The following is a 27,283-nucleotide window of genomic DNA, read 5'->3' on the forward strand; positions in this document are numbered from 1 at the left end:
TTAGTGGCTTCCAAAAATCTGTTGGTCAAGAGTTGGAAAATATGAAATGTTCATTTTTTCAATTTAATTCGAATAAAAGTTTGGCTGCAATGAATGTAATGCATGGTACTTCAAGTCCGGCCTCAGAGCCAGGTCAGACTCCCAGACCTAAAAAGCGTAAAGTTCAGGATGATGTTAATGAAGCGTCAGAGAATTTGTTGACTGAGAATGTTAGTTTCGCGGATGTTGTAAAAAAGAAAGCTGGGAATAAAGTTAAAATTAGTAATAAAATCGCTGTTTCACAGGAAGCGAAAACTAAACGTAAGGCTCGTCCGGTTATTGTGATTAAACCAAAAGAGTCCAACCAGAGTAGTGATGCTACTCGGAAATTTTTGAACGATAAATTAGATCCAAAAACACACAAAATCAGTAACTTTAGGAACGGGAAAGACGGCTCTATTATTGCTGAGTGTGCAACAGGATACAATGTAAATGTTGTGAAAGATGGCATTCAAAGTGATCTGGGTGAAAGCTATAATGCTGTTGTTCCCACTTCGGTGCCAAGGCTTAAAGTGATGGGCATGTGCGATAAATTATCCTCCGATGACTTCATCGAGATTTTAAAAATCAAAATGAAGACATCGCTATAAATGAAGTAAAGGTTATCAGGACGTACGAAAATCCACGTTTCAAGTACAACAAATACAATGTTGTGATTGAAGTCGATAAGGATACTCATAGTTGCTTGCTGACCGCGAAGAAAGTGAATATAAGGTTTGATCGGTGCCTTGTAGTTCCCGAAGTTAGTGTTCTAAGATGCTTCCAATGTGGAGAATTTGGGCACATGAGTACGGAATGCAAGAATAGTATTGCGTGTTCTAAGTGCAGTGAAGGTCACAAAACATCTGATTGCACGTCAACTGCTTTGAAATGTATCAATTGTTTGAAAATGAATAAAGAACGTAAAATGAATCTGGACGTAAACCACGGAGCATTTAGTACTGAGTGTAAAGTTTATAAAAGGTTATTTGATCGTAAAAGAGCAGCTTACGTTTCAATGAATAGCAACCAAGTTCCAGTAGAAATGTGAATAATTTAGATATTTTGTATTTGAATATTGCTGGTTTGTCTACAAACTACGTTGCACTACGTAAGATTGTAGAAGATAAACGTCCACTTTTAGTATTTCTATCTGAAACTCATATTGTTAACTTAGAAGCATTTGATCAATATAGTATTCCGGGATATAGTGTTGCTGCTTGTCTATCACATTCGAGACACACCGGCGGAGTTGCTATTTATGTCAAAGAATCAGTTCAGTTCAAGCTTCAATTGAACGAAGTTTGCGATGGCAATTGGTTCTTAGGCATTGCAGTTGTACGTGGCATGAAGTTGGGTAATTACGGTATTTTATATCACTCTCCCAGTGCTAATGACCAGCATTTTTGGAAATTTTTGAAAACTGGTTAGAGTCGTTTATAGATCCTAGTAAATTAAATTTGATTGCTGGCGATTTTAATATCAATTGGTGTGACGATTCAAATTCGAATCATTTGGAGCGATTAGTTGACTTTTTAATTTAAAACAAAAGTAAATGAGTATACGCGTATTTCTCGGCACAGTAGAACTTTGATTGATCATGTTTACTCTAACTTTGATTCTGTCACTAGTGTTACGAATTGTGATTTAAAAGTAACCGATCATGAAACACTAGTCATTAGCATTACAGATGACAGTAGTAATAATAACGATTTGGTAAAACTTAAGTGCTGGAGAAAATATTCGAAACAAGCAATTACGAGCCTTATCGAAACAAACGTGGATTTTCGAGAAAATACTGGTAATTTAGATCAAAGAGCAGCTGTTATCACGAGCGTCTTAAAATCCTGTACCAATCAATTAGTTGAACAGAAATTAGTAACTTTGAATAATTCAAACAGCTGGTACAATCTAGATCTTTTACGTCTTAAACGTAAAAGAGATAAGTTGTACAAAAATGTCGTAAAAGTAATAATGAAAATCATTGGAATAGGTACCAGGTTGCGCGGAATAAATATTCGCAATGTTTAAAGCATACTCGATGCGAATATATTCAGAGGAAAATTTATCAGCATCAAAACAACAGCAAAGAGTTATGGAAAATATTAAAATCTTTGTTAAAACCTAGTTCTTGTAAACCGCGATCCATAACTTTTAATGGCACATTAGAAGAGTCAGAAGAAGTAATTGCGTCTAAATTTAATGATTATTTTGTTGACAGTGTTTCAACCATTAACCGATCTATCGAGTTAGTGGATGAACCTGACGAAATAAAACAGCCAGTCAACAGTAACTTAAGATTCGAAAGTTTTCACCCCATAACATTTCAAGAACTTGAAACGATTTGTTTTAATTTAGGAAAAACGGCTGGTATTGATAATGTTAATGCTAAAATTATACAAGATTGCTTTCATGTCATCGGACACAACCTGCTGGACCTGATAAATGAATCATTGCAAACTGGGCACGTGCCGCAAGTTTGGAAGGAATCGTTAGTGATTCCAGTTCAAAAAGTTGCTGGAACGATTGAAGCCGAAGAGTTTCGTCCCATCAATATGTTGCACACAGTAGAGAAAATTTTAGAAATTGTTGTGAAAGGCCAGCTGCTTATGTATTTAAATAGTAACTTGTTAATACCGGAATAATCGGGATACCGGGAAGGTCATTCCTGCGAAACCGCTTTGAACTTGGTATTAGCTAAATGGAAAGAAAGCATAGAGCGTAAAGATACGATTGTTGCTGTGTTCTTGGATCTGAAACGCGCTTTTGAGACAATTTCTAGGCCCTTATTGTTGAAAACTATAGAGCGCTTTGGAATTTCGGGTTCTGCATACAATTGGTTTAAAAGCTATTTGTCTGACAGAACTCAACGGACTGCTTTTAATGATTCTGTATCTCGTCCCGTGGAGAACACCCTAGGAGTGCCACAGGGAAGTGTATTGGGGCCCCTTTTGTTTATTATGTATATAAATGACATGCGACGGGTTTTACGTTTTTGTGATATAAACTTATTTGCAGACGATACTGTGTTATTCATTGCAGCTAGAGACTTAGAAGATGCGATTGAACGCTTGAATGAAGATTTGCATTCTTTAAGTAGATGGTTGAAGTACAAACAGTTGAAATTGAATATTAGTAAAACAAAGTATATGATTATTTCGCGAAATCGTTCAATAGATAATGTCTCTGTGAAAATTGATGACGAGACACTTGATCGCGTACGGGAAATTAAATATCTTGGCGTGATTATTGATGATAAATTGAAATTTGACCAACACATTGACAATGTCATCAAGAAAATAGCCAAGAAGTATGGAATCCTCTGTCGACTGAAAAACGAATTAAATATTGCTAGCAAAATACAATTGTACAAATCAATCATCTCTCCTCACTTGGACTTTTGTCCTTCCATTTTGTTTTTAGCAAATCAGACACAAATATCGAGATTGCAGCGTTTGCAGAATAAGATTATGCGTTTGATTTTGAGATGTAGCAGATTCACTTCCTCAACTTTTTGTTGGATGCTTTGCAGTGGCTCTCGGTGAAGCAAAGAATTGTGTATTTGACAATGGTGTTCATTTTTAAAGTAATTAACGGATTGCTGCCTCGATATTTGTGTGATCGAATTGAAAGAGGAAGTGACATTCATAGATATAACACTAGAAACGCGGAAGATATAAGAACACCGTACTTTTTGCATGGAGCTTCTCAATTTTTTTTTTGTTTTTTAAAGGTATTAATTATTTCAATTCGATGCCTACACATATCAAACGTGCAACTACATTATCACAGTTTAAGAAACTTTGTGTTTCACACGTAAAAGCAGCCTTTTAAGCAGCTACTTAGTTGACTTTTTATAATTCAATAAATTTTGTATCTTGACGAAGTTTTACCTACGGATTGTTTGTTTAGACAATTGTATTTTTTTATTTATTGAGGCACTGATAAACTGTTTTGTTCGCCTCGATGATGATGATGGATTTTATATATATTGACGTAATTGTAATTTGACCTTTTTGTGTAGTCTACAAAAGTTTGAGTCTCGCGCGCGCAAAGCAGATATGGATGATTTTTAAAATTTATGTACAGTCTTGCGCATTTTCAACTGTTTGAATGATTCTTCGGATTAGTAATGGGCTATCTGGTAGAGTTTTGTTCCGTGGTTGATACCGAAACTTTTGATATCGACGGAGCGGTAACACAAGTTTTAGTTTTGTTGACGACTTAGATTATTAATTTTATTGATGCTTACGAGTGATAAACGTTAAGTGGTCTTGTATAAACATGAAACGCGATTCTTGGTGGAACTTTTGAAATCTGTGCGAGAGGTATCACAAGTTTTGCATTTTAGTATAAACTCGAAGTATCACTACCGATGCTTATGAGAATCTGTAGATGAAAACAACAGTTTTTTTTCTTAATTTACCTTTTTTGCTGGATAGTAATGAAAAGTTAAGTAATTCATACCTGTGATGGTAATCAGATCGTTTTTGTTTTTTGCAAATCTGATTAAATTGTTATTATATCATTCAATTAATTATCTTAAAGATAAATCGTCTAGCTCAAACCTTTGTAGGGGTATGTGGCGGGACCATCATCATCATCATAAATAACATAAAAACTGACAATATGATTCGACTCTGACTATAAAATGACAAAAATGACTTCAAAATATTACGAAGTTAGTTAGCATTAGGTAGACCTCATGATTCCCTCCGATTCAGTTGCAAAAGCGTTTTCTTGGATGACATGTTCCGTGTAGACCATTAGACTTCTTAAGCTCCTTAAGCTTCTTAAATTGAAGCTCATGTAATGTTTGGAAACTCAATAACTGTTGAATCTTGTTAGGAGGCGATCTTGATGCTGTTAAGACCACCATAGACCCATAAAAATAGTATTCGGGGTTTTCTCGGAATAAGCTTCAGAATATGTAATGATTAAAACTGTGGGTTGATTTTTTTTTTGATTATTGCTAGATGAATGAGTCTGAACTTTGGCCCGCTTTGGCCTTTTGATTAAGTTTTAGAAGCTTTCACTAAATAATCTTCAAAAATTTAGGCTATATCATTGTTCAAGATACGTTTTAATCAGTTTTCTAATTCATCATCAACTAATAAAAAAACTGACTCATGTGACTGATACTCAATACCAAATTTTGAAAGTGCTCTGTTTTTGTGCGCGGGGATGCGAATGTCGATTAGATGAGTCCGATAGTACTTTAGCGTGGACCAGAGTCATCAATACGTAGTAGAATGCTTCTGTTACCTGTTGATGATGTTGATCTGCGTGATCCTGCTGTTGGATTTCTCCGATCGACATTTGATTTTTTGCCGGCAGAAGCGGATGAGTTGTTTTTAAAATTTGATGTTGACCTATTAAAATTTGAAAATTATCTTCCTGATCTTCTTTTGTTTGATGGGAAATGGGAATAGGACTCAAACGCTAATAACGGGAAACTGCAAATTTTAAAAACTACCCCGGCACAAGATCCAACTACTGCACACGATGTTCAAGTGGTCGTCAAAGGCTAGTCCATTGTCAGTCTGTGTCCTAGTAGAAGGAACGTAGGACGGGTTCAGCCTTGCCAAACCAAGTCGCCAGGTAGCTCCAACTGAATACCAAAAAAAAAACAATTTAATTCAAACCCGTATCACAACACAAATTCAAACCAATCTCAAATCAAATCAAATTTAAATTCAAATCCAAATTTGGTCCCAAATTTAAATCGCAAATCAGTCCCAATTTAATCCAAATTCAAATAAATATTTAAATTTCAAATTGGAATTCAAATCCTAAATAAAATACAAATTCTCAACCAAATTCCAATTAAAATGAATATTCCTTGAGCACCACACATGTACACATAGGTCACAGTAACTTATATTTGACCCGTTTCAGTCACAATTGGGTCGCTTTTAATGTCAAACCCGAATCAGAACACAAAAAAAATCGAATTCAGATTCATACTCTCAAATCCATTTAAAACGTTTGATTGGATCAAAATTCAATTGCATACTCAAATCTGAAATCTAATGAAAATCAAAATTCAAATTCAAATTTAAATCCGAAGAAATCAAAATACCGTATTCTAATCCATACTTAAAACCAAATTGAAATACGAATCTGATTAAAAAATCGTGCCAAAGTTAATCCCAAATTGATATCCGATTTAAAATTGAAACTTCAAATTCTCTTCCAAAATCAAATAAGAATTTATTTCCGGAAAATACTTTCCGGAATTCAATGGGATTTTATAAACTCGTCTTATAGCATAGCATAGCATATCTGACCGCACACTATCCTGGGTTGGCTGTCGATAGGGACGTTAGATGCGCCAGAAAAACAGCCTGGGGCTTGGCATGTTTTTCATTCAACGATCCCTTTGTTCAACACCTGGTCAGGTCCTTACGATCAGTGGGGATTTGGGTGGGAAGTGTTGATTAGATACCTACTTAAGAAGATGCGGAGAACTCGCGCGACCTTCATAAGTATCTGGAGTTGGAGTTTGGATGGGTTATTGAAGGGTGCTTTTCTTGGCGAAAAAGCGTAAATATTATATTTTTATTGGTATTGATATTGTAAAAGGTGATGTTTTGTTCTTGAATGTAATATGAATAAATAGATTTTGGCAAAACAATTGCATTGATTTTCTGAATTTTCTGCAGCATATTTCTGAAATAATGAATTGTAGTAATATTAGACTTTGTAGTGTGATGCTGGTTCAGAATCTTCGTCAGCACCCAATGTTTCTAAAAGTGAAGATCAATAATTGTCATTTGGTTAGGTAAATCGTTTATGACAAGATGATTGCTTATAAATGTTTATGCGAGATCATTTAAAATATATGGAGCTTCGTGGTAATTTAAGAAAATCTATGGAAATATTAAGAATAAGTGTAGAAAAAACGTTGAAATTTATAAAAATCAATGGAGAGCAAATTGATCCTAGGTGCGAAACAAACTTCACCAGCAACACTTGGTTTAGCTGAAATAGGAAATATAAATATTTAGATTGGGATTACATTATTTGAGAAATAGATCACAGTGTCCCTGGCCAAAGGACCTCAGCTTCGAAAAATCAGCGTCACCAGATCATCCACTAATCGAGTCTAATTTATATCCGCGAAATGAGCATAGATAGTTGCTTGAAAAAAATAAAATGATAAAATGTGAAGCATTTAATTATAAGGTTATGATAACTACGGATAAATGGAAATATCAAGATATGAGAAAAAAAAATGGAAATATATAAATATATAAAATTATACATATCTGTGTGAATAAGACATAGAAAATATAAATATATGTAAAAAGGGGAATTCGAAAATATAAAAAAAACAAAAACAGAAATTAAAAAGCGTATCCAATCCTTCCGATCTCAAACTTCTGTGCTCTAACCGAAAGCGCGTACGAGTTCCAGCTAGCCAGTTTTCTAACACGATCAACCAGGATTCAGACTGCTAACTACAAGGCTAGTGGAACAAACTAATTTCAAACCTAATTAACTTTCAACACATATTTTTTTAGATCTCCCCAAGAAAAAAAAATCAACTGAGCATCAAATAAACGCATAGGTATATGATATACATAGTTAAATATAAGTATACAAGATATATTTATTGCAGCACTCGGATTCAATATGAATAAAGAGTCTCCTAGGTCCCCTCTAAAAGTTAAACGAGAAATCCACACAACATCAACAAGAAAACATGACAAACACCAGAGCCAACTCGTAGTATGACAAATAAAAATATGATTGACAATATTTGTAATTATATGAATGCACGCCCGGTCAGTCTTAGGCGGGATTTCCGGGAACTACTTTAGGAAATAATTGGAACGCAAATGACTCTCTCAAGAATAATCACATTAAAGTTGCAACAATTATTACTACCCCGAGAAACAAGTACAACACAGTTGACCACGACCAAAACCCGAAACTCGACCCGAACTCGATTGATAATTTAGAATACCGTCAAAGCACATCGAACAGTTCTCGGGATTTTATAAACTCGTCTTATGACAGGCAAATTGTATATTCGGCCATATGATCCTTACACAAAACGACCTTTCAAGTCGTATAACCTTCGGCCAAATGACATTCCAGGCTATATGACCTGATCGCCCAATTGAAATTTTCGGCTTAACGCCCCTTTCTGCGAAACGATCATTTGGGACAAACGGCATTTCCGGCCAAATAACCTATTTGGCTAAACAACTCTTGCGGCCAAATAATCAGACAACTGAACGAGTTTTTTCGGAATTCGTCGTTTACGGCGTTTGTCACAATTTGCATAGTAGCACCGAAATTTAGTTTAGCCTGCGGCGGCGGCGTAAATAAATGGTTGTTTTGCTGGAAATGTCGCTTGGCTGAACTGCGAATTTGGCAGAAAAAGTCGTTTGGGTGACGGGATCATTTGGTCAAAAATGTCGTTTTCGTCGAAATAGTAGTTTGACAGAAATGACACGGCATAAAACGAGTTGTACAACGTATCTGTTGAAGTTACAATCAAGTTGTGGAATTAAATGGAATAGCACAAATTCGTCTTATGGCAAGCGAAGATATTTCATCCACTAAAAATCTCAAAATAATGTTCTTATCACGTGGACAGGTTTTGGTTAGCCTTCGAAGCCCCTTCCTCCGCGTATGACTCATACATTTTATTTTCTCAGATGACATTCGGCATAACCAGATAAACAATAACCATGATAATGGCAATGACAAACAAAATTGACTTTACATAACTTGTATGCAATATTTGACTACCACTTGATTACATAAATTGAATATACAAAATGTCGGTTGAACAGAAATAGTGTAGTGCAGAAAGACTAGAGTAGTGACCCACAACCCACAAGATACAAAGAAAAGAAAGAATGACCGAAGCAGCCAAAAGTTCAGATTTTACTTAAATTTGTTCCTAACCGAACCAATTGGTTCACTTTTGGTTCACATTGAGTTCCAAACACCTTCAAAGTTCACTTTTGCGCTCCCACCATACAAAAAATTACTTAAAATGCGAGCTAATTAAGCCAAAACATCCCTTCTTATCCGAACTTTTGGTTGCTTGTCTCGCTTAACTTTTCAAAAGGACCCAAGTAACATTTTTTTCATGAATTATTTGAGTACTGCAATCAAAAGCTTTCATGTTTTTCTGTTGATTGCGCTATTCAAAATAATTCATGAAACAAATGTTACTTAGGTCCTTTTGAAAAGTTAAGCGAGAAGTATATGAAGTGAGAAGTAAGAAGTGAGACGTCTTGCTTCTTACAGTAAGACGTGAGAAACGAGAAGTGCAAAGTGAGAAGTCTCACATCTCACTTTTTATATTAAGTGCAGTCAATTCTTACTTCTTACGATAAAACGTGAGAAACGAGCAATGTGAGACATCCCAAATCTCACTTCTTGCTACTCATTTGTAACTTCTCACTTCTCATTATTTGCTTCTCACAGTGAGTAGTGAGAATTAGAGGTGAGGAAAGAGAAGTACCAAGTAAGAAGTGAGAATTTAAGTCTTATTCCTCATTTCTCTCCCACTTCTCACGTTTTTCGTTCCTGTCTTTATTTCTCACTTCTCGCTTCTCAGCCTCTCTTACAGTGTGAACTGAGACATCTTATTTCTCACCTCTCTTTTTGAACTTCTCACTTTTCACAGTGGAAATGAAAAATGAGTGGTGAGATGTGAAAAGTGAGACGTCTCACTTTTTTGTCTTCTTTTTTCAGTTCTTACTTCTCACTTCTCATTTCTCAATTATCATTGATCACTTCACATTCTGCGGGCTTTTCCCTCTTCCTAGATCTTTGTTTAAATAAATGAGCAAATAAATTCTCTACATGGTACACTATTGTTGGCCAAATGACATTTTCGGTCATATGACTTGTTCAGCAAACGCCATTTGCGGTTCTAAATTTCTTCACAAAAAATTCGGAAGTTCTTCGGGATGAAAAATCTGTCGGCGGTGGCGGTGCTCTCCTCTCGTATATCCCTTTTGGTTAAACCGTTTCTGGTCTAATAACTGTTTCGGCCAAAAGTTGAGTTCGATTAAATGGAATTCGGCCTAGAGACCCTTCCTTTCAAAATACAAATCCATATTAAAATCAAAATTCAAATTCAAACGCATTTAAAATTGAAAGTTTTGAAGCTTTGAAATTCAAATCCCAATTTAAAAAGAATCTTAATTTAAAATATAATTTGAATGAAAAAAATTCACATCCGACTTTTTTTCTCCAAGATACAACCTCAATATGTTTTGAAACTGAAATCAGGTCACAAATATAAATTGGAGCTCGAATCTTAATCTCAAATCAAATCCAAAAAATCCTAATCTAATTTAACATTCAAAGACAAGTTCCAATTTAAAACAAAATGCAAATCCAAATTAGTTTCCCTAGGATTTTAGAAGTTAGCAGTGATATCAATTCTCATCATATAGTATAATGAATTAGTGGAAATATTAACTCCTAGTGTGCCGCTGTAAGCCCGCTCAAAATGCGCGATTCATTGTTTTGAAAGCATCAAAGTAAGCTACATATGAAACACAACGGAGAGCCACCAAAATATCAATCAAAGCAATCGTGGTACATCAGTCAAAAACATATGGTCAACCATCACAGACCGCCTAATAATTATTATAATTATAATATAATTAAATAATATATTATAATTGTAATCTCCACAATTCCCATCAGCATCCGAGAAGGATTCTCATCAGAATCCGAGAGGAATTCCCATCAGAATCCAACAAGAGATCTCATTGGAATCTTTAAAGAATTCCTTTCAGAATCATCGAAGTATTCCAACCGGAATCCAGAAAAAATCATACTGGATTCCTTTCAGTAAAGTTGCGTCGAGGGATACACTTGGGAAACTGTGGAGGATACCCTACATAATCCATGGAGAATTCACATCAGAATCTCTCGTTGATTTGCTTCGGAATTCCTCCGGAGTAGTTCAAAGATTTATTTCGGAATCGTTCGCAGATTTGCTTTGAAATTCCTTTACGATTTGTTTCAGAATACTTCAACGATTTGCTTGGGAAACCCTTGAATACTCAATTTGGAGTCGACGATCGGAATTCCTTTGACGATTTGATTTGAAATCATTCGACGATTTGCTTCGAAATCCTTCGATGATTTGCTTCAGAATTCCTCGAAGATTTGCTTCGGAATCTCTCAACGATTTGCTTCAATATCCTCTCTCTCGAGTCTCTCGACAATTTGCTTCTGCATCCTTCGACAGATTGCTTCGGAATTCTTAACGTTGGAATTCATGGATTCTTTGGAACATTCCCTTTGGAACTCCTGGAACATTCCCGTCGGAGTTCTTGGAATATTTCCGTCTGAATTCCTGGAGGATTCCATTCGGAGTCTCTAAAAATTGTCATTGTAATCCGTGAAACGTTTCCTTCGGAATCTCTGGAATATTCCCACTTGAATTCCAGAATAATTCCAGTCGGAATCCCTAGAGATTTGGAATCAATGGAACATTCCCGTCTTAATCGCTAAAGGATTCTTATCGGAATACTTGTAGGATTCTTGTCGGAATCCTTGGAGGAAGGTTGCAAAAATATCCACTGCCTATTGGTGGGAGCCTGACGGCGATCCGTCACATAAACATATAAATCCGTCACATAAACACATTATTGTCCTTTGAGTGTGCGGGACAAAGCCGAGCGCTACTACACTTGGACGCAATAGCCAAACGCTATCAATTCGTAGCAATCATCGACTAGTAAACAAACACACTTCGATACTGTGGCCCGCAGAAGAAAGCACGTGCTTGAGAAAAGAGAATATTGGTAAGTGTGATTGTTCTGCAATTGCCTTAGGTGGTTGGACCGCATTTACCAATAAGATAACTTAATGAGTTGGTAAAATGTTCGAGAATTTTCGAAATATAGAAAAAAAATATGAATGTGCTATAGCCCACGTAGGCATCGAGGCTATAGTTACGCCAATGAAAATCCTCGAATCCGAGTTAAATTGTGAAATTAACTGAAATCTGGCCCAAATGCAAATTCCTAAATTAGTGTTTACAAATAAATCCTCAAATCAAATCAAATCATACGAAATACGATTTAAATCATACGATTGGATAGCGTAAAAAACAGCAGAATTGCTTCTATTTCAAATTGCATCATGGACATGGCAGCTTCTGCCATTTTCGGGGCTGCACTTATCTCAAGTGCAACCATTTAACCAGTTCGATCGTTCGATTGATTGCGAGCAAAAAAGCACCTTTTTTTTCATATCAACCCATCGACACGTTTCGTCAAACGGCAGCTTCCTTCGAAACACCTCCTATATGGCTTTCAATTTTTGCCTCCACACAAAGGCACTCACCTTCGAATGCATTCGAAAAAAAAAACTTTGCATTTGTTTCGATTTTCCCATTCAATCGTCGGTTGGCGCGATTCATTGCGGGATTTATCATAACGTAGCTCCTGCTCAGAAAGGTTCTCTTTTCACTAGAAAACAAATTTTTTGAAATCAAAAATTGGTAAACCTACCCATTTGGATGTGCTGAAACACCAGCTCGATATCCCCTATAGGTGAACTTTTTCCACTGGGTTTCCCCCCAATTCCATATCGACGAATGATTTTCCCATTCATCTCGCGAAATGTTTTGAGTGCGCTGAAAGGGAAACCCTTACCACCTTCCCTACCTTCGCCGGTTATTCGTCGGGTCGAGCCGCAGTCTGATCCGATTGATGGATTTATTGGCGGTGATTATGTGTGGATATGTGGAAAGAAATGAAGGTCGATTGGACGCCGGGGCCGGGAGTAAACGGTCGGTGCTTTCAGTGTGATGTTAAAGAAGGTTTTATATTTTATTCATTCGTTTATTTGGTAGGCTCATTTGTAGCTGGCTTTTAAAAAGATTGATGGGATGGTGATCTACCGAGTGAAGAATTGTCCATAGTGTTTATTAATTTCCAATGGAGATATTTGTTGGCATTTTCAAACTTTTTAGATCCAAATTATAATAAAATTCAATGAAAATATATTCTCCTAATCGTTCAACTATTTTATATTTTTGATAAATTAGTCACACATGATTAAACAATTCAGAACAAATATGCAAGCACTTCTGAACACCTGCTGAACCCGAAAAATCCCATTGTGCGTCGGCGCTGCTCGGAACTCGCCCATTGATTAAACAAAGCGGTGTCCAAACCGGCAATTAACTTTCTGCAGCTCGGAACTACTAATATCGCTATTGAAAACTCACCGTTTTTCGGCTAATTTAAAGCCTAAGTGCGCGAGTGGTGCTCGATGATGAGATTTAAAGAATATGGGAAACACGGCAGTAGGTGAGAAAAATCATATGAGCTCCGGGTGCATGCCGGGTGGGGGAGGGAGCTTCCTGTGGTAAACGCAGCCGGGGTACTGTCTGACCCCGTATCGACCGGTCCATTGCAGCAACGTTAGGTAAATTCTTTGATAAGAGCATATATTAGATTAGGAAATGGGAAGCAATTTCGGCGATTACGGGAACTGCGGGTAATCGATAGCTTAGGCGAGGCTAATTCTTCTGTAACGGAACGAATCGATGCGAATAGTGCTTTGCATTTGAATCCTCTATGAAGACCACCCAAGGAAGTGGGCATTTCCCGTGGTTGAAAGCATTGAACTTGTGGGTATGTAGTTGCAGGTGTTTGAATTAGTCAAATTAAGTTACAGGCTACTTCAGTGAGCGATGCTTCAAGATAGCTCATTTTTTCTAACAGTTCAGCCTTCAAAACGATGAATTAAGTGCAAACTGCGTTTCATGGTCGAACGATGTAACAATAACGATGCTTCTTCATCAGCTTTATCTAGGATTTATCTTGAGTGAAAGACCAAGATTAATGCACAAAAAGATCGTGGCAGTGTTGTCAGTTCTCAATATTGTATTATCAAACTCGTTGTTTCCTTCCATCAATGCGAGCACCAACTCCACAGCAGCGCATATCCGAGCTTCAACGGCAACCCTGGTTTGGGCGGGTGGTACCACGCAGCGCGACAAATTATCCCTCTGCTTCGAGAAACTAACATCAACTTCTGCAGCCAAACAAGCTCCATCCATGTGAAGTGGCTGCAACATGCGTTGATGTTATTTGTCGAACTCCAACAACACAACCCCCCGCCTCGGCAGCATTCGAAAACGAAACCGAAACGCATCGTTCTGGTAAAAGATTTCCCGTGTTTTGCTACGCGAGATTCATCTTTGCCGTGATGTCATTTGGGTACCGCACCACCCAGTTGAAGATCCTCTGGATTCAGTCACATTCAGTCGAGAGTCGACCAGTCCGCGTCAGTGAGTCGGTATGCGAGTTGCTGCAGTGGTACGGTTGCTAAGGGTGTACGATATGTAGAATGCCGTAAGAAAAAATAACTCTTAGAATTTGTAGTCTTCAACAAAATAAGCTGAACGAACGATTGAACGATTCTGTAGAAATGTACCGTGGATAATCAAATTTCGGACACACTCAAACTTCGGACGCATCAATTCGTATGGAAAATATTCTGAAATATTTCATCGAAATGTTTCGTCAAGCTGGATCGAAAGGACTAATAGTTTAAGCTTGTTTTAGTATAGTTACGTTGTATTGAGACATGTTAATTCAATGCGGCGAAATGATTAAAAGACGCTCTGAGCTGTGCAGTGAGAATTGTTTTCAATTATTCTTCCCGGTACTGTGTAATCAGGTGTCCGAAGTTTGAATCTTTGTGTCCGAAATATGAATCCAACCCCGCCGGTGTCCGAGGTTTGAATCAAACAGAAGCCGGACATTTTCATTAATTGCAAATATTCTTCGCAATATCTTGCACATATTAAATACGTAGTTCAAAGATGAATACTATACTTAGTTATTGGTATGGTGATTTGAACGGTATGATTTAAAATGTAAGTAAACAGGATGATTGTCTATCAGAAAGTGCTTAAGCGTCCGAAGTTTGAGTTTGCACGGTATGAATTTCACTGTCAGGCCGATTACTTTTCTCTCCCGCAGTTTTATTTACTTAGCTAATGAGCTAATATTTAGATCAACTGAGGAAAATCTAAAATCTCTATTCAAAGGAAAGCATTTGTCATCGGAGCTGTAGTGATGAGTCATCAAACTCAATTAGGTTTTTAAGAGAATGTGAGAAATTCACACAATCACGTGCTCAATTACTAAGTTTCGGGACATCCTGGCTACGATCTGGCGATGGGCCAAACAATAGGATGTCAATAGCCTACTTGGATCACCAAAAAGGACCAACATTCACCACTCTTCCAGAAAAAAATTACTTTGCACTGATGAATTTAACTGGAAAGAATAGAAAAAAAATCATTGTCAGCTATTTTGATGCTCAGCTTCTATGTTGATTTAGAAATTCAAATTACTTCTTTTTTAAAGTTTCTCATATACTTATCTGTGCGGGATTTAAGAGGTTCTGTAAATAGGTCACGGCGTGTGTATGGGGGACCTTTATGACAAAAAAATGAGCATCGCCAAAACTTTCACTACGTGAAAATATAGCTCTTAAGCTTTCATTTCGTGACCATTTGAAAAAAATCTACCGAGGGGTCTCGAACAACTTTTTTTTCTCCCTGAAACGGATCTTTGTTGTTGGAAGACCAACGATTATTATTTATCGCGTCCCATTTAAAATGAGATTCCTGGATTTTTTTATTCCAATAATCGTATATAAACTCAGGGGTACCGAAATTACCAAGTTATAGTCTAAATTAATAGTTTGTTGGAGCTCAAGCGTCAAAGTGCATGACGAAGCCGAACTCGATATATTTATGTTATCCCCTGCAAACAGCTAAGAAAGGCTTGGATGGAGATTATGCTCTGCATCGTCATCTTATGCACATATACACCCAATTCTTTCCCAAATATATACCAAAATTGAAACTTTGGTGGTAAATTTGATGGTAAAAAATGGTAACTTGGCTTAGAAATCTCGCAGTTAATAACTGTGGAAGTGCTGATTGAACACTCAACTGTGAGGCGGCAATGTCTTAGTGGGGAATGTAATGCCAAAACGAAGAAGGAGAAGTAATGTAGATACACATAATTCACTTTTTACACTTTTTTTCTGTCGTATTTTTGATTGTGTAACTTCAATTTATCACTAAAAACTATCCAACATGCTCATAGAAATCCTTAATACCTCATTCAAATAGAAATCAGACTTCAATTGATATACGGTAAACAGATGAGCGCAAAAATGAGTCATGCTAAGTGCACAATAAAGGCAAAAATGGTAGTAGATATCTAGCTTTTAGTTTAAAATAAAATCTCTTCTGATTTCAACAAAAAGTGACAAGGGTATAAAAAAGCTTAAAAATATGTACTGTATTTTGTCCTAGAGATCATATCGCTGCGATGCATAGTTGATGAGAACGAGTGATGATTCATCCAAACTAGCAAATTCATTTTACTACAAATGTTGTGGCAAACATGCAACTTTCTATGATATTCACTGTGTGAGCTTGGAGAAATACTCATTCGAAACGTTTTTTTTCACTCGAAATTCATTACCAATTTAAAAATTAGTCCACTTTTCATTGTGTTGTCGCATTATTGCTATTTTGCTTTTGGCAATCACTTTCAATAACGTTCAATTATTTGGTCAAGCTGAATACCACCAACATAAAACGCAAACACAAAACCTGGACGATCAGAACCAGGGTAGTTTTAGAAGTTTTTGGAGAAGAGTTTGAATTTTTAGACTCAAAAATCGTGCTGAAGGGATGACTCTAATAAAATCTAAATTGCATAAGAGTTCAGAAAAGTTAACCAGTAAACGAAAATCAATCTCCTGCCCTATGCATCAAATGCATCTTCTTCTAAAAAGACACTTATTTTCATGACTCTTGGTACAACCACCAGACTTTGAAGTAATCGATGAGCTTTACTTTTATTCATCTATCTAGTGGAAAAAATCTAGCTCAACAATGATCAGAAGCGTAATTTAGAAACGCTTTACTAATTATTAAGCCCCGTTAATATTTATAAAAACTCCATAGAATAAAATGTATTCCTTACTTTCAAAACCAAAAATATCTTTATAAAACCATCCCACATAGAAATGCCGAGGAAATGTCCAACCTAAACATTTTCTAGACCGAACCGGGAATACAACTCAGCCACCTGCAGCATGGTCTTGGCATGCTTATCTCGGTAGGTTAAAATAGTTTTATGTTATCTTGGAAATGTTATACAAAATCATTAGGTTTTCAGAAATCGTTATGTCTTGAATGTCGGAATCCTGTCGTTTTTTGAGCTCAAACAATCAATTTGAAATTTCTCAATTATCTGGAATAATTTCTACGAATTTCGCTAATTTTCATTTAAATCCAAAAAGTATAAAGTTGAAACTAAACAAACACTGTTAAAAATATTAGTGGGTTCAACCCTTGCGAAGCAGTATGTTTGCTAGCCAAATGTTGAACTTAATAATTTTGGCTCCGTCATGCTTCTCCATATTTGAGCCTTTTAAATTAGGTTCAAAATAAAAGAACATGAAGAATATTCATTCTTTGCATTTAATTCATGAAAAATAGTAAAAAAAATAAATGACGAGTCAACTCGTGAGGGACTCGTGACTGGCAGCTGGTATTAGATTAGAATGCAGGTTCCATTTGAAAAGGAAAAAAAAGTTGTTCGGGACCCCCCGGTAGATTTTTTTAAAATACCCAGGAAATGAAAGATAAGAAGCTTATTTTCACGTAGTTGAAATTTTAGCCATGCTCATTTTTTTGTGATAATATTGTTCTACTGAACACGCCGTGAGGTAAAATGTTCAAAACTATCAGATTCTATTAAAGAGGTAGAGTTGCAAAAAGCTGGTCTCTGAGGTAGTTTATAAGGTTTGTATCTGATGTATATTTTTTTTAAATTTTCAATCTTTTTTAGAAATCTATCTAATTGTTATGTTAGGACTTTTCAAAAATTTCATCGTAACTCCTAAGCAAGTATTTTAAAATTTGTTAAGCATTTTTTTATCTTGATTACGTTTATTCAAAACGCTCAACTTTATAGCATTTGTCGGAACCATTAGTACTGAATTTATACAATTAAATATTTATTGTGATAATTTATCGTTAAAAAATGATTTTATCTGAAGTCATGTTCATCGTAGTTGTAATTCTTCGACCTTCTACGATCGATTCTCTTTATTCGTTTTTATCATCTCTTCAGTCGAGCCATGAAATTTGCCAGCTTGTTTTGTTGTTCATGATCATGGTGTTTATCAGCATCCCGCATGTTGATGGGCTGGGATTATTTGCTTGAGATTTGTTGTCTGCCGGCTCTGCAGATATCAGATGTTGAATCGTGGCCTTTTTCTTCTCTTTCTTCTCTATTAATTTTTAGCTTTGTGTTCACTGCTCGATTGCATCTGCTTTTCTTGGCACTCTGATGGTAGTATTACATTGTTGTACATCATCTGGATAAAAATCAATCTCATGGGTGTCGGATTTTTCTTTATTATAAATAAATAACTTAACTTATTTTTGATTTCTTTTTCGTTTTGTTTACACATCCGTCCTCAACATAGTTCGTCACAAAACTGAGCTGAGCGATGATCATGTTCGGGATTTTCCACGAGCGACACTTTTCGATTTATGAATTCTACTCGCTACTAAAACATTGATCTTGTTCAATAAGTCATGCATAGAGCTTACCTGGCTCTGGAATGTCAGTCTTGCGTCAAAATAAAAAAAAAAAAAACATCGGGTTGGATTTACTTTCTAATGATCCACCCGGATCGAACGTCTACTCTCCTAGCAGCACACAAGTTCCACATAGGTTACTGTAACTCATATAGGACCAGATTTGGTCACAATCAAGTTGCTGCAACCAATTTTGTCTGACTTGTGTTACTCGGGTCGCATGTAGAAGACATCTTTGTTGTAGTTGTTAACTTCCAAAATCTCATAAACTCCGCCACCAAGGGGCTGAATTCCTACCCGATCTAATCTTAAATACTATGTTTTCCGCCTTTCGAACCACTTTGTTACAGATATCAACTTTCAACATCTCACAAATCTCAAAATGTTTTACCCAAATGGTGTTTTCATACACACTAGCTCCAATCTAATTTCCAATATTACGTTTTCTACGACGATTGTATTAAAATCTTCCGAAATTGTATTTAGTTTCAGTGAGGTTTTTATGTAGAACTTATTAAAATCTGCCATCCGCTGGTTAGGTGTGGAAAATTAGTTTCGGCGTTGGTTCCACTTAGGGCTTTCTCGGAAGCACCATAGATAGTTGATTCAAATTGGTTCAGAATCGCTAATATTTCATTACAAATTATTAGTTAATCTTCATTTTCTCATATTTCATTTCCTTCTATTCAAAATTCAGTTTTGGAGTGTTCTGCAGCCTTTCCTATTACTTAGTATACGAGAAAGGCAAAAACTCTTTAGATGTCCCTCATCAATTCTTAATTAACTCCGTTGCCGTTTTTTGCTTCCTGGGTTAAAAGATTCAATAAGCGCCTTCCAACGGAATTTGCACTAAATCTATACTTTATTTCGCTTACTTTGAGAAGCCTTACTACCACAGTTGTTGTTTTGCACTTGTCGCGCGCGGACGTTTATCAGCTTGTTTGCTTTTGGACTGTGGTAGTCACCGGCACTGTAGGTAGCAACGTGCTTTGCTTGTTTTGTCGTTCTAGCTCGTACGGGTTTCTCTGTGCGACCGATTAGAACAATGATAGTCAATACCGTTCAATTTCGCTTTCCGCATACCGCTCCCCGACCATCTTTGGTGGAGATCGCCGGGTTTGTGCGACAGTTGGATACTGATGTATCTCTTATGGAGGCAGTATATAAAACAGCGGTGGATTGCTCGCTGTTTGTGAAATTCGTTTCGATGGATGCAATGAAGGATTCATTAATAAAGAATCGGGAACCGCGAAAATTCCACTATTCCAGTGAAAGTTTAGTGGAAGTAAAAATGACGATTGCCGGTAGAAATGTCCAGTACATCCGGGTGTTTGACTTGCCACCAGAATTGCCGGATAACGACCTCAAGCAGTGTTTTGTGGAGTACGGGAAAGTGGATTCTGTGGCCGGGAAAAATTCCCGCCAAACGTAGGTCTGGACCACATGTACACCGGGCGGCGTGAGAGGCGTGTACATCGATGTAAAAAAGGAAATTCCCTCGTCGTTGGAAGTGTCAAATTGGACAGGAAAGGTATTCTACCAGGATTTGCGTAACAAATGTTTCATGTGCCGAGCAGAAGGTCACCGGAAGGATGCGTGGTTGAATTGTATACCGATTCAACTGAACGGGTGAAACCATTTGAAATCCCTGATTTAATGGTGGAACTGGGGAAGTTGGCAGAAACTATGAGTTTCAAGAATAATACAGATCGGATCTGGTTCGTGAAGAAGGGAATCATGGGCTACATGGACTCCTACAGAAAAATGAGAGAGGAAGAGGATAAAAAGCAACAAGCGCAGTCCACGAGTCAGCGACGGGATCGTTTGGTTACTGAAGGATCGATGGACCGATCCCCACCAAAGAAGACCTCTCGTAGAAATGTTTCTGAAACTTCTTCGGAATAATTTATTCATATTGCTGTTCTAAAGAAAACTTTCGTCCTCACGGTTCAATTTTAAAACTGCCGCAGCTGTTACTTCATACTTTCTCTCTGCTGTTTGGCATGGCATTCTAAGATGACAACGCCAAATATCAGATTTTTGTTTCAGTGTATTGAAGATTTTCAGGCTTGCGGTAGAACTTTGACAGCTGCGGAAGAACTTTAGGGAATCCGCAAAATGGAAAATTTTGAAAAGATCCGCAATATTATTTCTAATGTTTTCGGCCTCGTAGAGTTTTTATCAAACAACTGAGCCTCACAAATAAACAGAATGGTAAAAAAAGCCTTACTACTGACTTACTACTGACTCATGTCCCTATAGTTGCAAACCCACTCTGTTTCCTTCTATTTTGTGTTGTGACACATCAACTGATTGACTGTCAATGTGGGTTGCTACGTTTAGTTCGTATATTGTCTTAAACGTATACTACCGCAACTATAGGAACACCCACGATTATTCGCCTCAATAAGTTTAGCCAGAAACTAAAAATTTTGTAAACTTAGTGGAAGAATTATTTTCTGCTGTTTGAATTTACAAATTCCCACGAGGTATCTTCAGCTTTAATAAACAAACTTTATATTGTCTGTAAGAACTGAAAAAGGTCGGCATGCATATACTCAAATGTCTAGATCATAGCATCCCAAAGTTGGTGGGTCGCGACCCCTTCCATAAGATTTACACAGGCTGGGGGGTCGCGACCCTCCACTTTGGGAAACTATGGTCTAGATAAATACATACATGTCTAAAAATCTCTCTATCTGTTTTTGGGGCTCATTGTTTTTATGGAATGGACTGTCATTAAACAGTTATACCTTGCCAATCCATATTTCAGAAACTCAAAGGTTTTGGAAAATTAGCACGGAATTAATTCACAAACTATTAATCATTTTCTTTCCAACATAATTAAATACGGGACTTAAGGAATACAACATATGGTAGTTTTTTTTTATGTTTGTTCTTATCAGTTTATGAAATTAACCATCACTAGAAACGTTTCACTTACTGTTGATATCTTACTACGGATACTTTCGCGCACTGATTCATTTGCACAGTCGCACTACTTTGAACATCAAACTACAATTAGCTTTTACAGTACTACGATCATATACTAATTTGTTCAGCAGGGGAGGGCGTCAGACCTTTGGAAAGAATTCACCCTTTTCGTGGTTTGACTATCCTGAATTGGACACTAGACTGGCCCAGGAAACAAAAAGTCGTCGAATTCCATGGGGCACCCCCCAGGATTGTGTCTTTTGGTCTTTTGGTCCTGGAAGAATTCCCTAAGGAACTTCTTCAGATGTTCCTGAAGGAATTCATGCAGGAGTTTCTGAAGTACTTTTTGGAGGTTTTTGAAATAATTTCCTGTAGAAATCTGAACATTTATATGAAATCTTCAATTCGTGGATTCTTTTCATAATTCCTTAGGAAATTCTTTAAATAATTCCTTCAGAAATTTATTTTGATTTTTTTTTCAAATCTTTTCAGGTTGATCTTTGTAAATTGCTTCAAGAATTCATTCTGAAATGTCTTCCGAAATACATTGGAAAATTCCCCCACGAATTTCTTCTAAAATCCTCAAGATTTTTTTCGTTAACTCCTCCAAGAATAATTTATAAAATTCTCCCAGTAGTTCCTTTGAATATTCTTCCTGGGATTCATTCGGAAAATCTGCAAAAAAAAAATTACTGAAACAATGTAAAATTCCTTCCAAGTTTCCTGAAGAAATTTCGAAAGCATTTTCCAAAGGAATTCTCGAAAGAATTCCAAAATTTAACTTCCGAGGGATACCTAGAAAAACTTCTATAAATTCCCGAAAGAACGCTCAGAATAAATTTCAAAACGAATATCCAAAGGTCTATAAAAATTTCTGGAAGAGTTGCTAAAAAAAACTTCGGGAGGAGTTCATAAAAGAGTTGAAAAAAAAAACTCCTGGAGGAAGTTCTAATGAAATTCCTGAGGGAAATTTCGAAGGAATTCAAAAAAATTCTTCCAACAGTCTTCGAAGGAATTTCTTGAAATAAGATGGAGAGAATTGGAAAAAAAATCCTGTAGATATTTCCAAAAAAAACTGAGAAATTTTCGAAAAAAAATTTAAAGAAATTTCCTAAGGAATTTCCAATCGAATTTCCGGAGAAATACCTACTGGAATTTCCAAGGAATTTTCTTCATGTCTCTTGAAACTCTTTAGAAAACTCCAAGAATTCCTTTGAAAATTTCTTTAGGTTTATTTGAAATTCAAGGAAAACCTTTTCTCCTGAAAAACTTTGGCCTATGTAATTAAATTTTAGGGAAAATATTTGATTTGGTGGGTCACGTGCCCCTGAATCACAGTTCAAAGACAATTTGTAAGCATTCGTGGCAATGCAAAGTGAGTGTCGGACATATAAATAACAATGTTTGATTAAACTATTTAAGCATTTTGGTTGACGAAAGATCAACTAAATTGAATGTAGATCTCAAATAGGAAACTATGGCAGATTTTTACTCACTGGAAGAACAGTTTGGTCAATATTTTCCTGGACTGACTCAAAAAGATGCTTTTGCAGTCCATTTTTGATTACATTCGACGTGGTTAGCCGTGGCGATGAAATTCAGAATGAATATTTCGACATGCGGAATGGTTCATCATCTCGTGAATTAGTCGGTGAAAAAACTTGAGCTAGTTTTGGTGTGCAATATACGAAGTCGTATTTCAAAACAGCGACCCAGCGTTGGAGCGTTGTACATTGATGACGATTTGGGATTGGATTTATCAGACACGAAAACTCGTATAGCGAAGCTTTTATCACAAATTCTAGCACAAAAATCACGCTGAATTGAAATGAATTGACTTGAAAATTTACGTTTGTTCTCGATTTCAGGGTTACATATTCAGGGGGCCGTGGGCCACTTGGCCAATCATTTTGTGTGAATGGAACACAATATTGTATTAATCATTTTAACCGTGGCACAACCGATTCTTCAAGTTGTCAAGCCCGTGATAAGATGCCTGGGCATTGCGGTTTTTCTAAACACTAACTTTCTTCGAATTGGAACCAATAAGTGCAGTTTAGTCAAATCGACCAGACCATATTTCGTATCATTCAAAAGACTTGATGAGTTGAGTCGATGCACAATGTGGCCCCTGTTTAAACCTTTATCATCGAGCGTCTCGAGCGTCATCTCAACATCGCATACCCCTTGTCGCTACCTTTGTGTGCAGGGAGTCAGTTCTGACTCGATGTTGCAAGCAAACAACACGACAACGATGGGCGCTCACCAACCAAGCAGCCAGCGCGCGTTCCCTGTGAGCTAACGGCCGAACCGGACCGGTAACTGTCGTGGTGCGGTAGTTCTCCATAACAACACGTGAACTCCGTGAGTCTGCGGCGATGATGCTCCACCGTGCCGTGTTTGGTTGCTGGCTGCTGGAGCTGCTGCTGCTGCTGCTCCGCAAGAGAGCCAAAAGTCGTGACTCGAACAAACTTTTCAATTGTTTGGGGGTGGAACCGGAGTGATTTTTTATCTTCTCACTCCTCCCCCCCCTTCGCCTGACTTCACGGTCCGCATTCGCGTCAGCGTTCGTCATTCGTTTGAATGGTGGAATGCCTTTTATCTTCCTTGTTTCGGGCCGATTTGGATGTTTTTTCGAGCGAGACTGCTGTGGTGGTTGCTGTTGTTGTTGCCATTGTGCTGGTGGTGGAACACGCGGCGGAGACCATTCGAAAGAAAGTAGTCAAATTGTCCAATTAGGCTGAACAAGCATCGAATTAGACGATCGTATTAATTATCTTGTGGCAGTGAGCCGGGTCCAGCCGCAGCAGCAGCAGCCCATTTGCGAGAATGGGGTGGAATCCTTGGAGTCTTCGCCGGACTGCGGATGATGATAATAATTTGTGCGACTGGGTGGGAACCGCCGTGCGCAGTGGGAACCCATCGCGCACCGGCAGAACCCAGTAGATCACAGATCGCAGTGAGTTATGATTTCTCCGATGATCGGACGACCTTTCTCGGGAGTGAGAGGGAAGGGTCATTAATTTCAGATTTTGCGGAATGAGATACTTGTAATTGAACGCTTTCATTCCATGGTTTGGTCCTTTGTATATGATAAGTTACGAGACGAATTTGCATTCACTTCTCGACGATCAAGAAACAATTTAAAGGTTCATAATTATGATAAACTTTTGATATTTTGAATCGGAGTTAATTACTTCTTTCTACACCACAAATCTAACCACCCACTTCATCCCCTTCTACTTCCAGTGAATCGACCGAAGGGACAGCACTCGGCACCCCGCGGAGGCCCACCCCGGTCATGGACCAACGCCGAACTGACCGAAGCGCTGCAGCACGTGTGGAACAAAAAGATGACTACCAGCCAGGCGTCGCGGATATTCGGCATCCCGTACAACTCCCTGCTCATGTACGTCCGGGGAAAGTACGGTAAAAGTCTCAAGCTGGAACAGCTGCGAAAGGATTGCATCAGTGGGCCCCCGATCGAGCTGCTCCAGATGGGAATGAACAACAACAACAAGGACAAAAAGGACGGCCAGGACAAGGACATGCCGCTGCATCACCCGGGCGGTAATCCGAACGGAAGTGGTAACGGAAGCGGGTCGGACCAACGGGGCCCCCGATCGGCGTCCTCCGAACCGGAACTGCTGTCCAGTCCCAATGCCCTGTTTAATCCGTTCCCACCCGGGTTCTATCCGGACTTTCCCGGTGGCTTTCCGGGACTGCCCCTCAGTATGCTGAATCTCCTGCCTCCGGATCGGCACCATCCCGGTGCGCACCAGCTTCCGATGAGCATCGACGAGGACTGCAAGAGCGACCGATCGAAGCAGTCCATGGACGATGACTTCCCACAACCGTTGGCACTGAATCGGTCCTCCGCCCTGAGTGGATCCGGGGCGGGTAGCGGCGGTTCGGATCGGGGGTTGGATGGACCCCCCACCGACAGTCGACGGGAGATATACCAACAGAACGGACAGGACTAATATATGTACTTTCTTGACCGACTCAAGGCAATGCCGCGGTATCCCAAGTGGGTAGGTTGAGAAAGGTAGCGAAAGGGAATCGAGAGGCGAAAGCGCGGGAGAAAAAGAGTGAAGAGTGAGAAAAGCAACAAACAACTTTCGGCTGTGTGATACAAATTGGTGACGCGATGAACGTCGATAAAGCTCCGAGCAAAGTGCGCGCCAGCCCCTACTTTATCGATGTGGTTGGTGTCCGGGAGTGAGAAAGCTGGCCGCCGATGACGGCTGGAGCGAATGAGCCGCTGCATGTCGACTAAGCTTCGGCAGCGGCAGCAAAATCTGCACAAATTAAACAGAGAGCAAAAACAACAAACGAAAACGTGATAGCGGTTAGGTTTTATGTTAGTTCGAATGATTCCTAATGATTTTATTTCTTTGTTTTATTAATGGTATATTAGTTCAATCATTATTTAAATGCAATGTTATAGTAGAACGAATGCAATATTTTATTTTTGTAATGAGAAACTGTAAAATATTTTATTTTATTACGATTAGTGAGCAAGCAAAAATATGCAAGTTAAATCCTTTGGGGCAATATTTATACTCGAAAAATTGTGCGAATAGAGCAAAATAGGTTTAGTTTCGTGTCTTTTATGATAAGTTCAGTGAGATGGTGCTTTATGGAATATAAGTTTTAGTTCTTACTTGCGAAAGCCAAACACACCGACCGATAACTAAAAGAGAAAAACAAATGCAGTGAAAGCAGCACAATGACAGGTCTCTTTCAGCAAGCTGAAGAGAACATCCACAAACACGAAAAACAATAGAACTACTAAACGTAAGAAATGAACAAACGTGCTTCCTGAGTATATAAGTTAAAGTATAAGTTTTAAAATCCAATCTACAGTGAAACTATAGGCAGAGAAACGAATGCGACACAGATCTAATTGAGATAAGTAGCTGGAAAATAGATGGTACAGGACAACCACACACAAACACACATAAACAAACGAAAGAAGGAATCTACTTAACTACGTATAACAATAGCTAATTTATTTATGAAATCATAACTAAGTAAACGCAAGCATCACACAACGCTGATGTCATAGTAGGAGCAGTATATTTTGGTTACGTTTAGTTTCCATTGTAGCATAATTTTTATTTTTGTTAAACAATTTGATAGTGGATATCATTTCGAGCTGCTATGATTTGTGTATATTCTATTATTTACTCTTTTCCGCACCACCAGCGTACTTCCAAGAAGAAGCAAACGGGAAAAAAACAACAAACGATACAGTATTAATCAAATAAATACAGCAATTTTACACAACTTCGATTTTTTGGTTTTGTTTTATTTCTTTATTTGAACGATCACCCCTACCCATGACAGCCACATATAATCAATAAAAGACTGATATTTCCCTTTTTTGTTTTGACTTTTGTTTGTTTTTGAAGAAACTTTTCCTCGGTTATTATCTTTTCGATATTTTTTTCTGAAATAGTAAACGAAATAGCCAAGCGTAAGTTGAAAGGCCAACCAAAGCAAAAATACATTCGATTTATGTATCAGTGTTACACATGTAGGGTAAACGTCATAATTAGGCATGGAAAACACGACTACATCATCAACTACAGCAAAACTACCAACAGATACTGAAATTAAAAAAATATCGCGGGAACGGGCCGTAGTCGCTACCATAGTATAGGGCAGTAG

At 37.7% G+C, this 27,283-nt stretch overlaps 1 protein-coding gene across 1 annotated transcript in view; it reads left to right on the forward strand.

Annotated features, from left to right (window-relative positions):
- Positions 1-26,903, forward strand: part of LOC134224882 (protein jim lovell-like) — a 114,047-nt gene extending 87,144 nt beyond the window's left edge. Inside the window, exon 4 of the mRNA XM_062704522.1 lies at positions 24,857-26,903. Coding sequence (XP_062560506.1) covers positions 24,857-25,590 — 734 coding nt within the window. The 3' untranslated portion in view covers positions 25,591-26,903. The remainder of the gene's footprint in view (positions 1-24,856) is intronic.
- Positions 26,904-27,283: the final 380 nt, after the last annotated feature.

This window comes from Armigeres subalbatus, chromosome 3 (assembly GCF_024139115.2).
Source record: "Armigeres subalbatus isolate Guangzhou_Male chromosome 3, GZ_Asu_2, whole genome shotgun sequence".
NCBI classification, from domain to species: Eukaryota; Metazoa; Arthropoda; class Insecta; order Diptera; family Culicidae; genus Armigeres; species Armigeres subalbatus.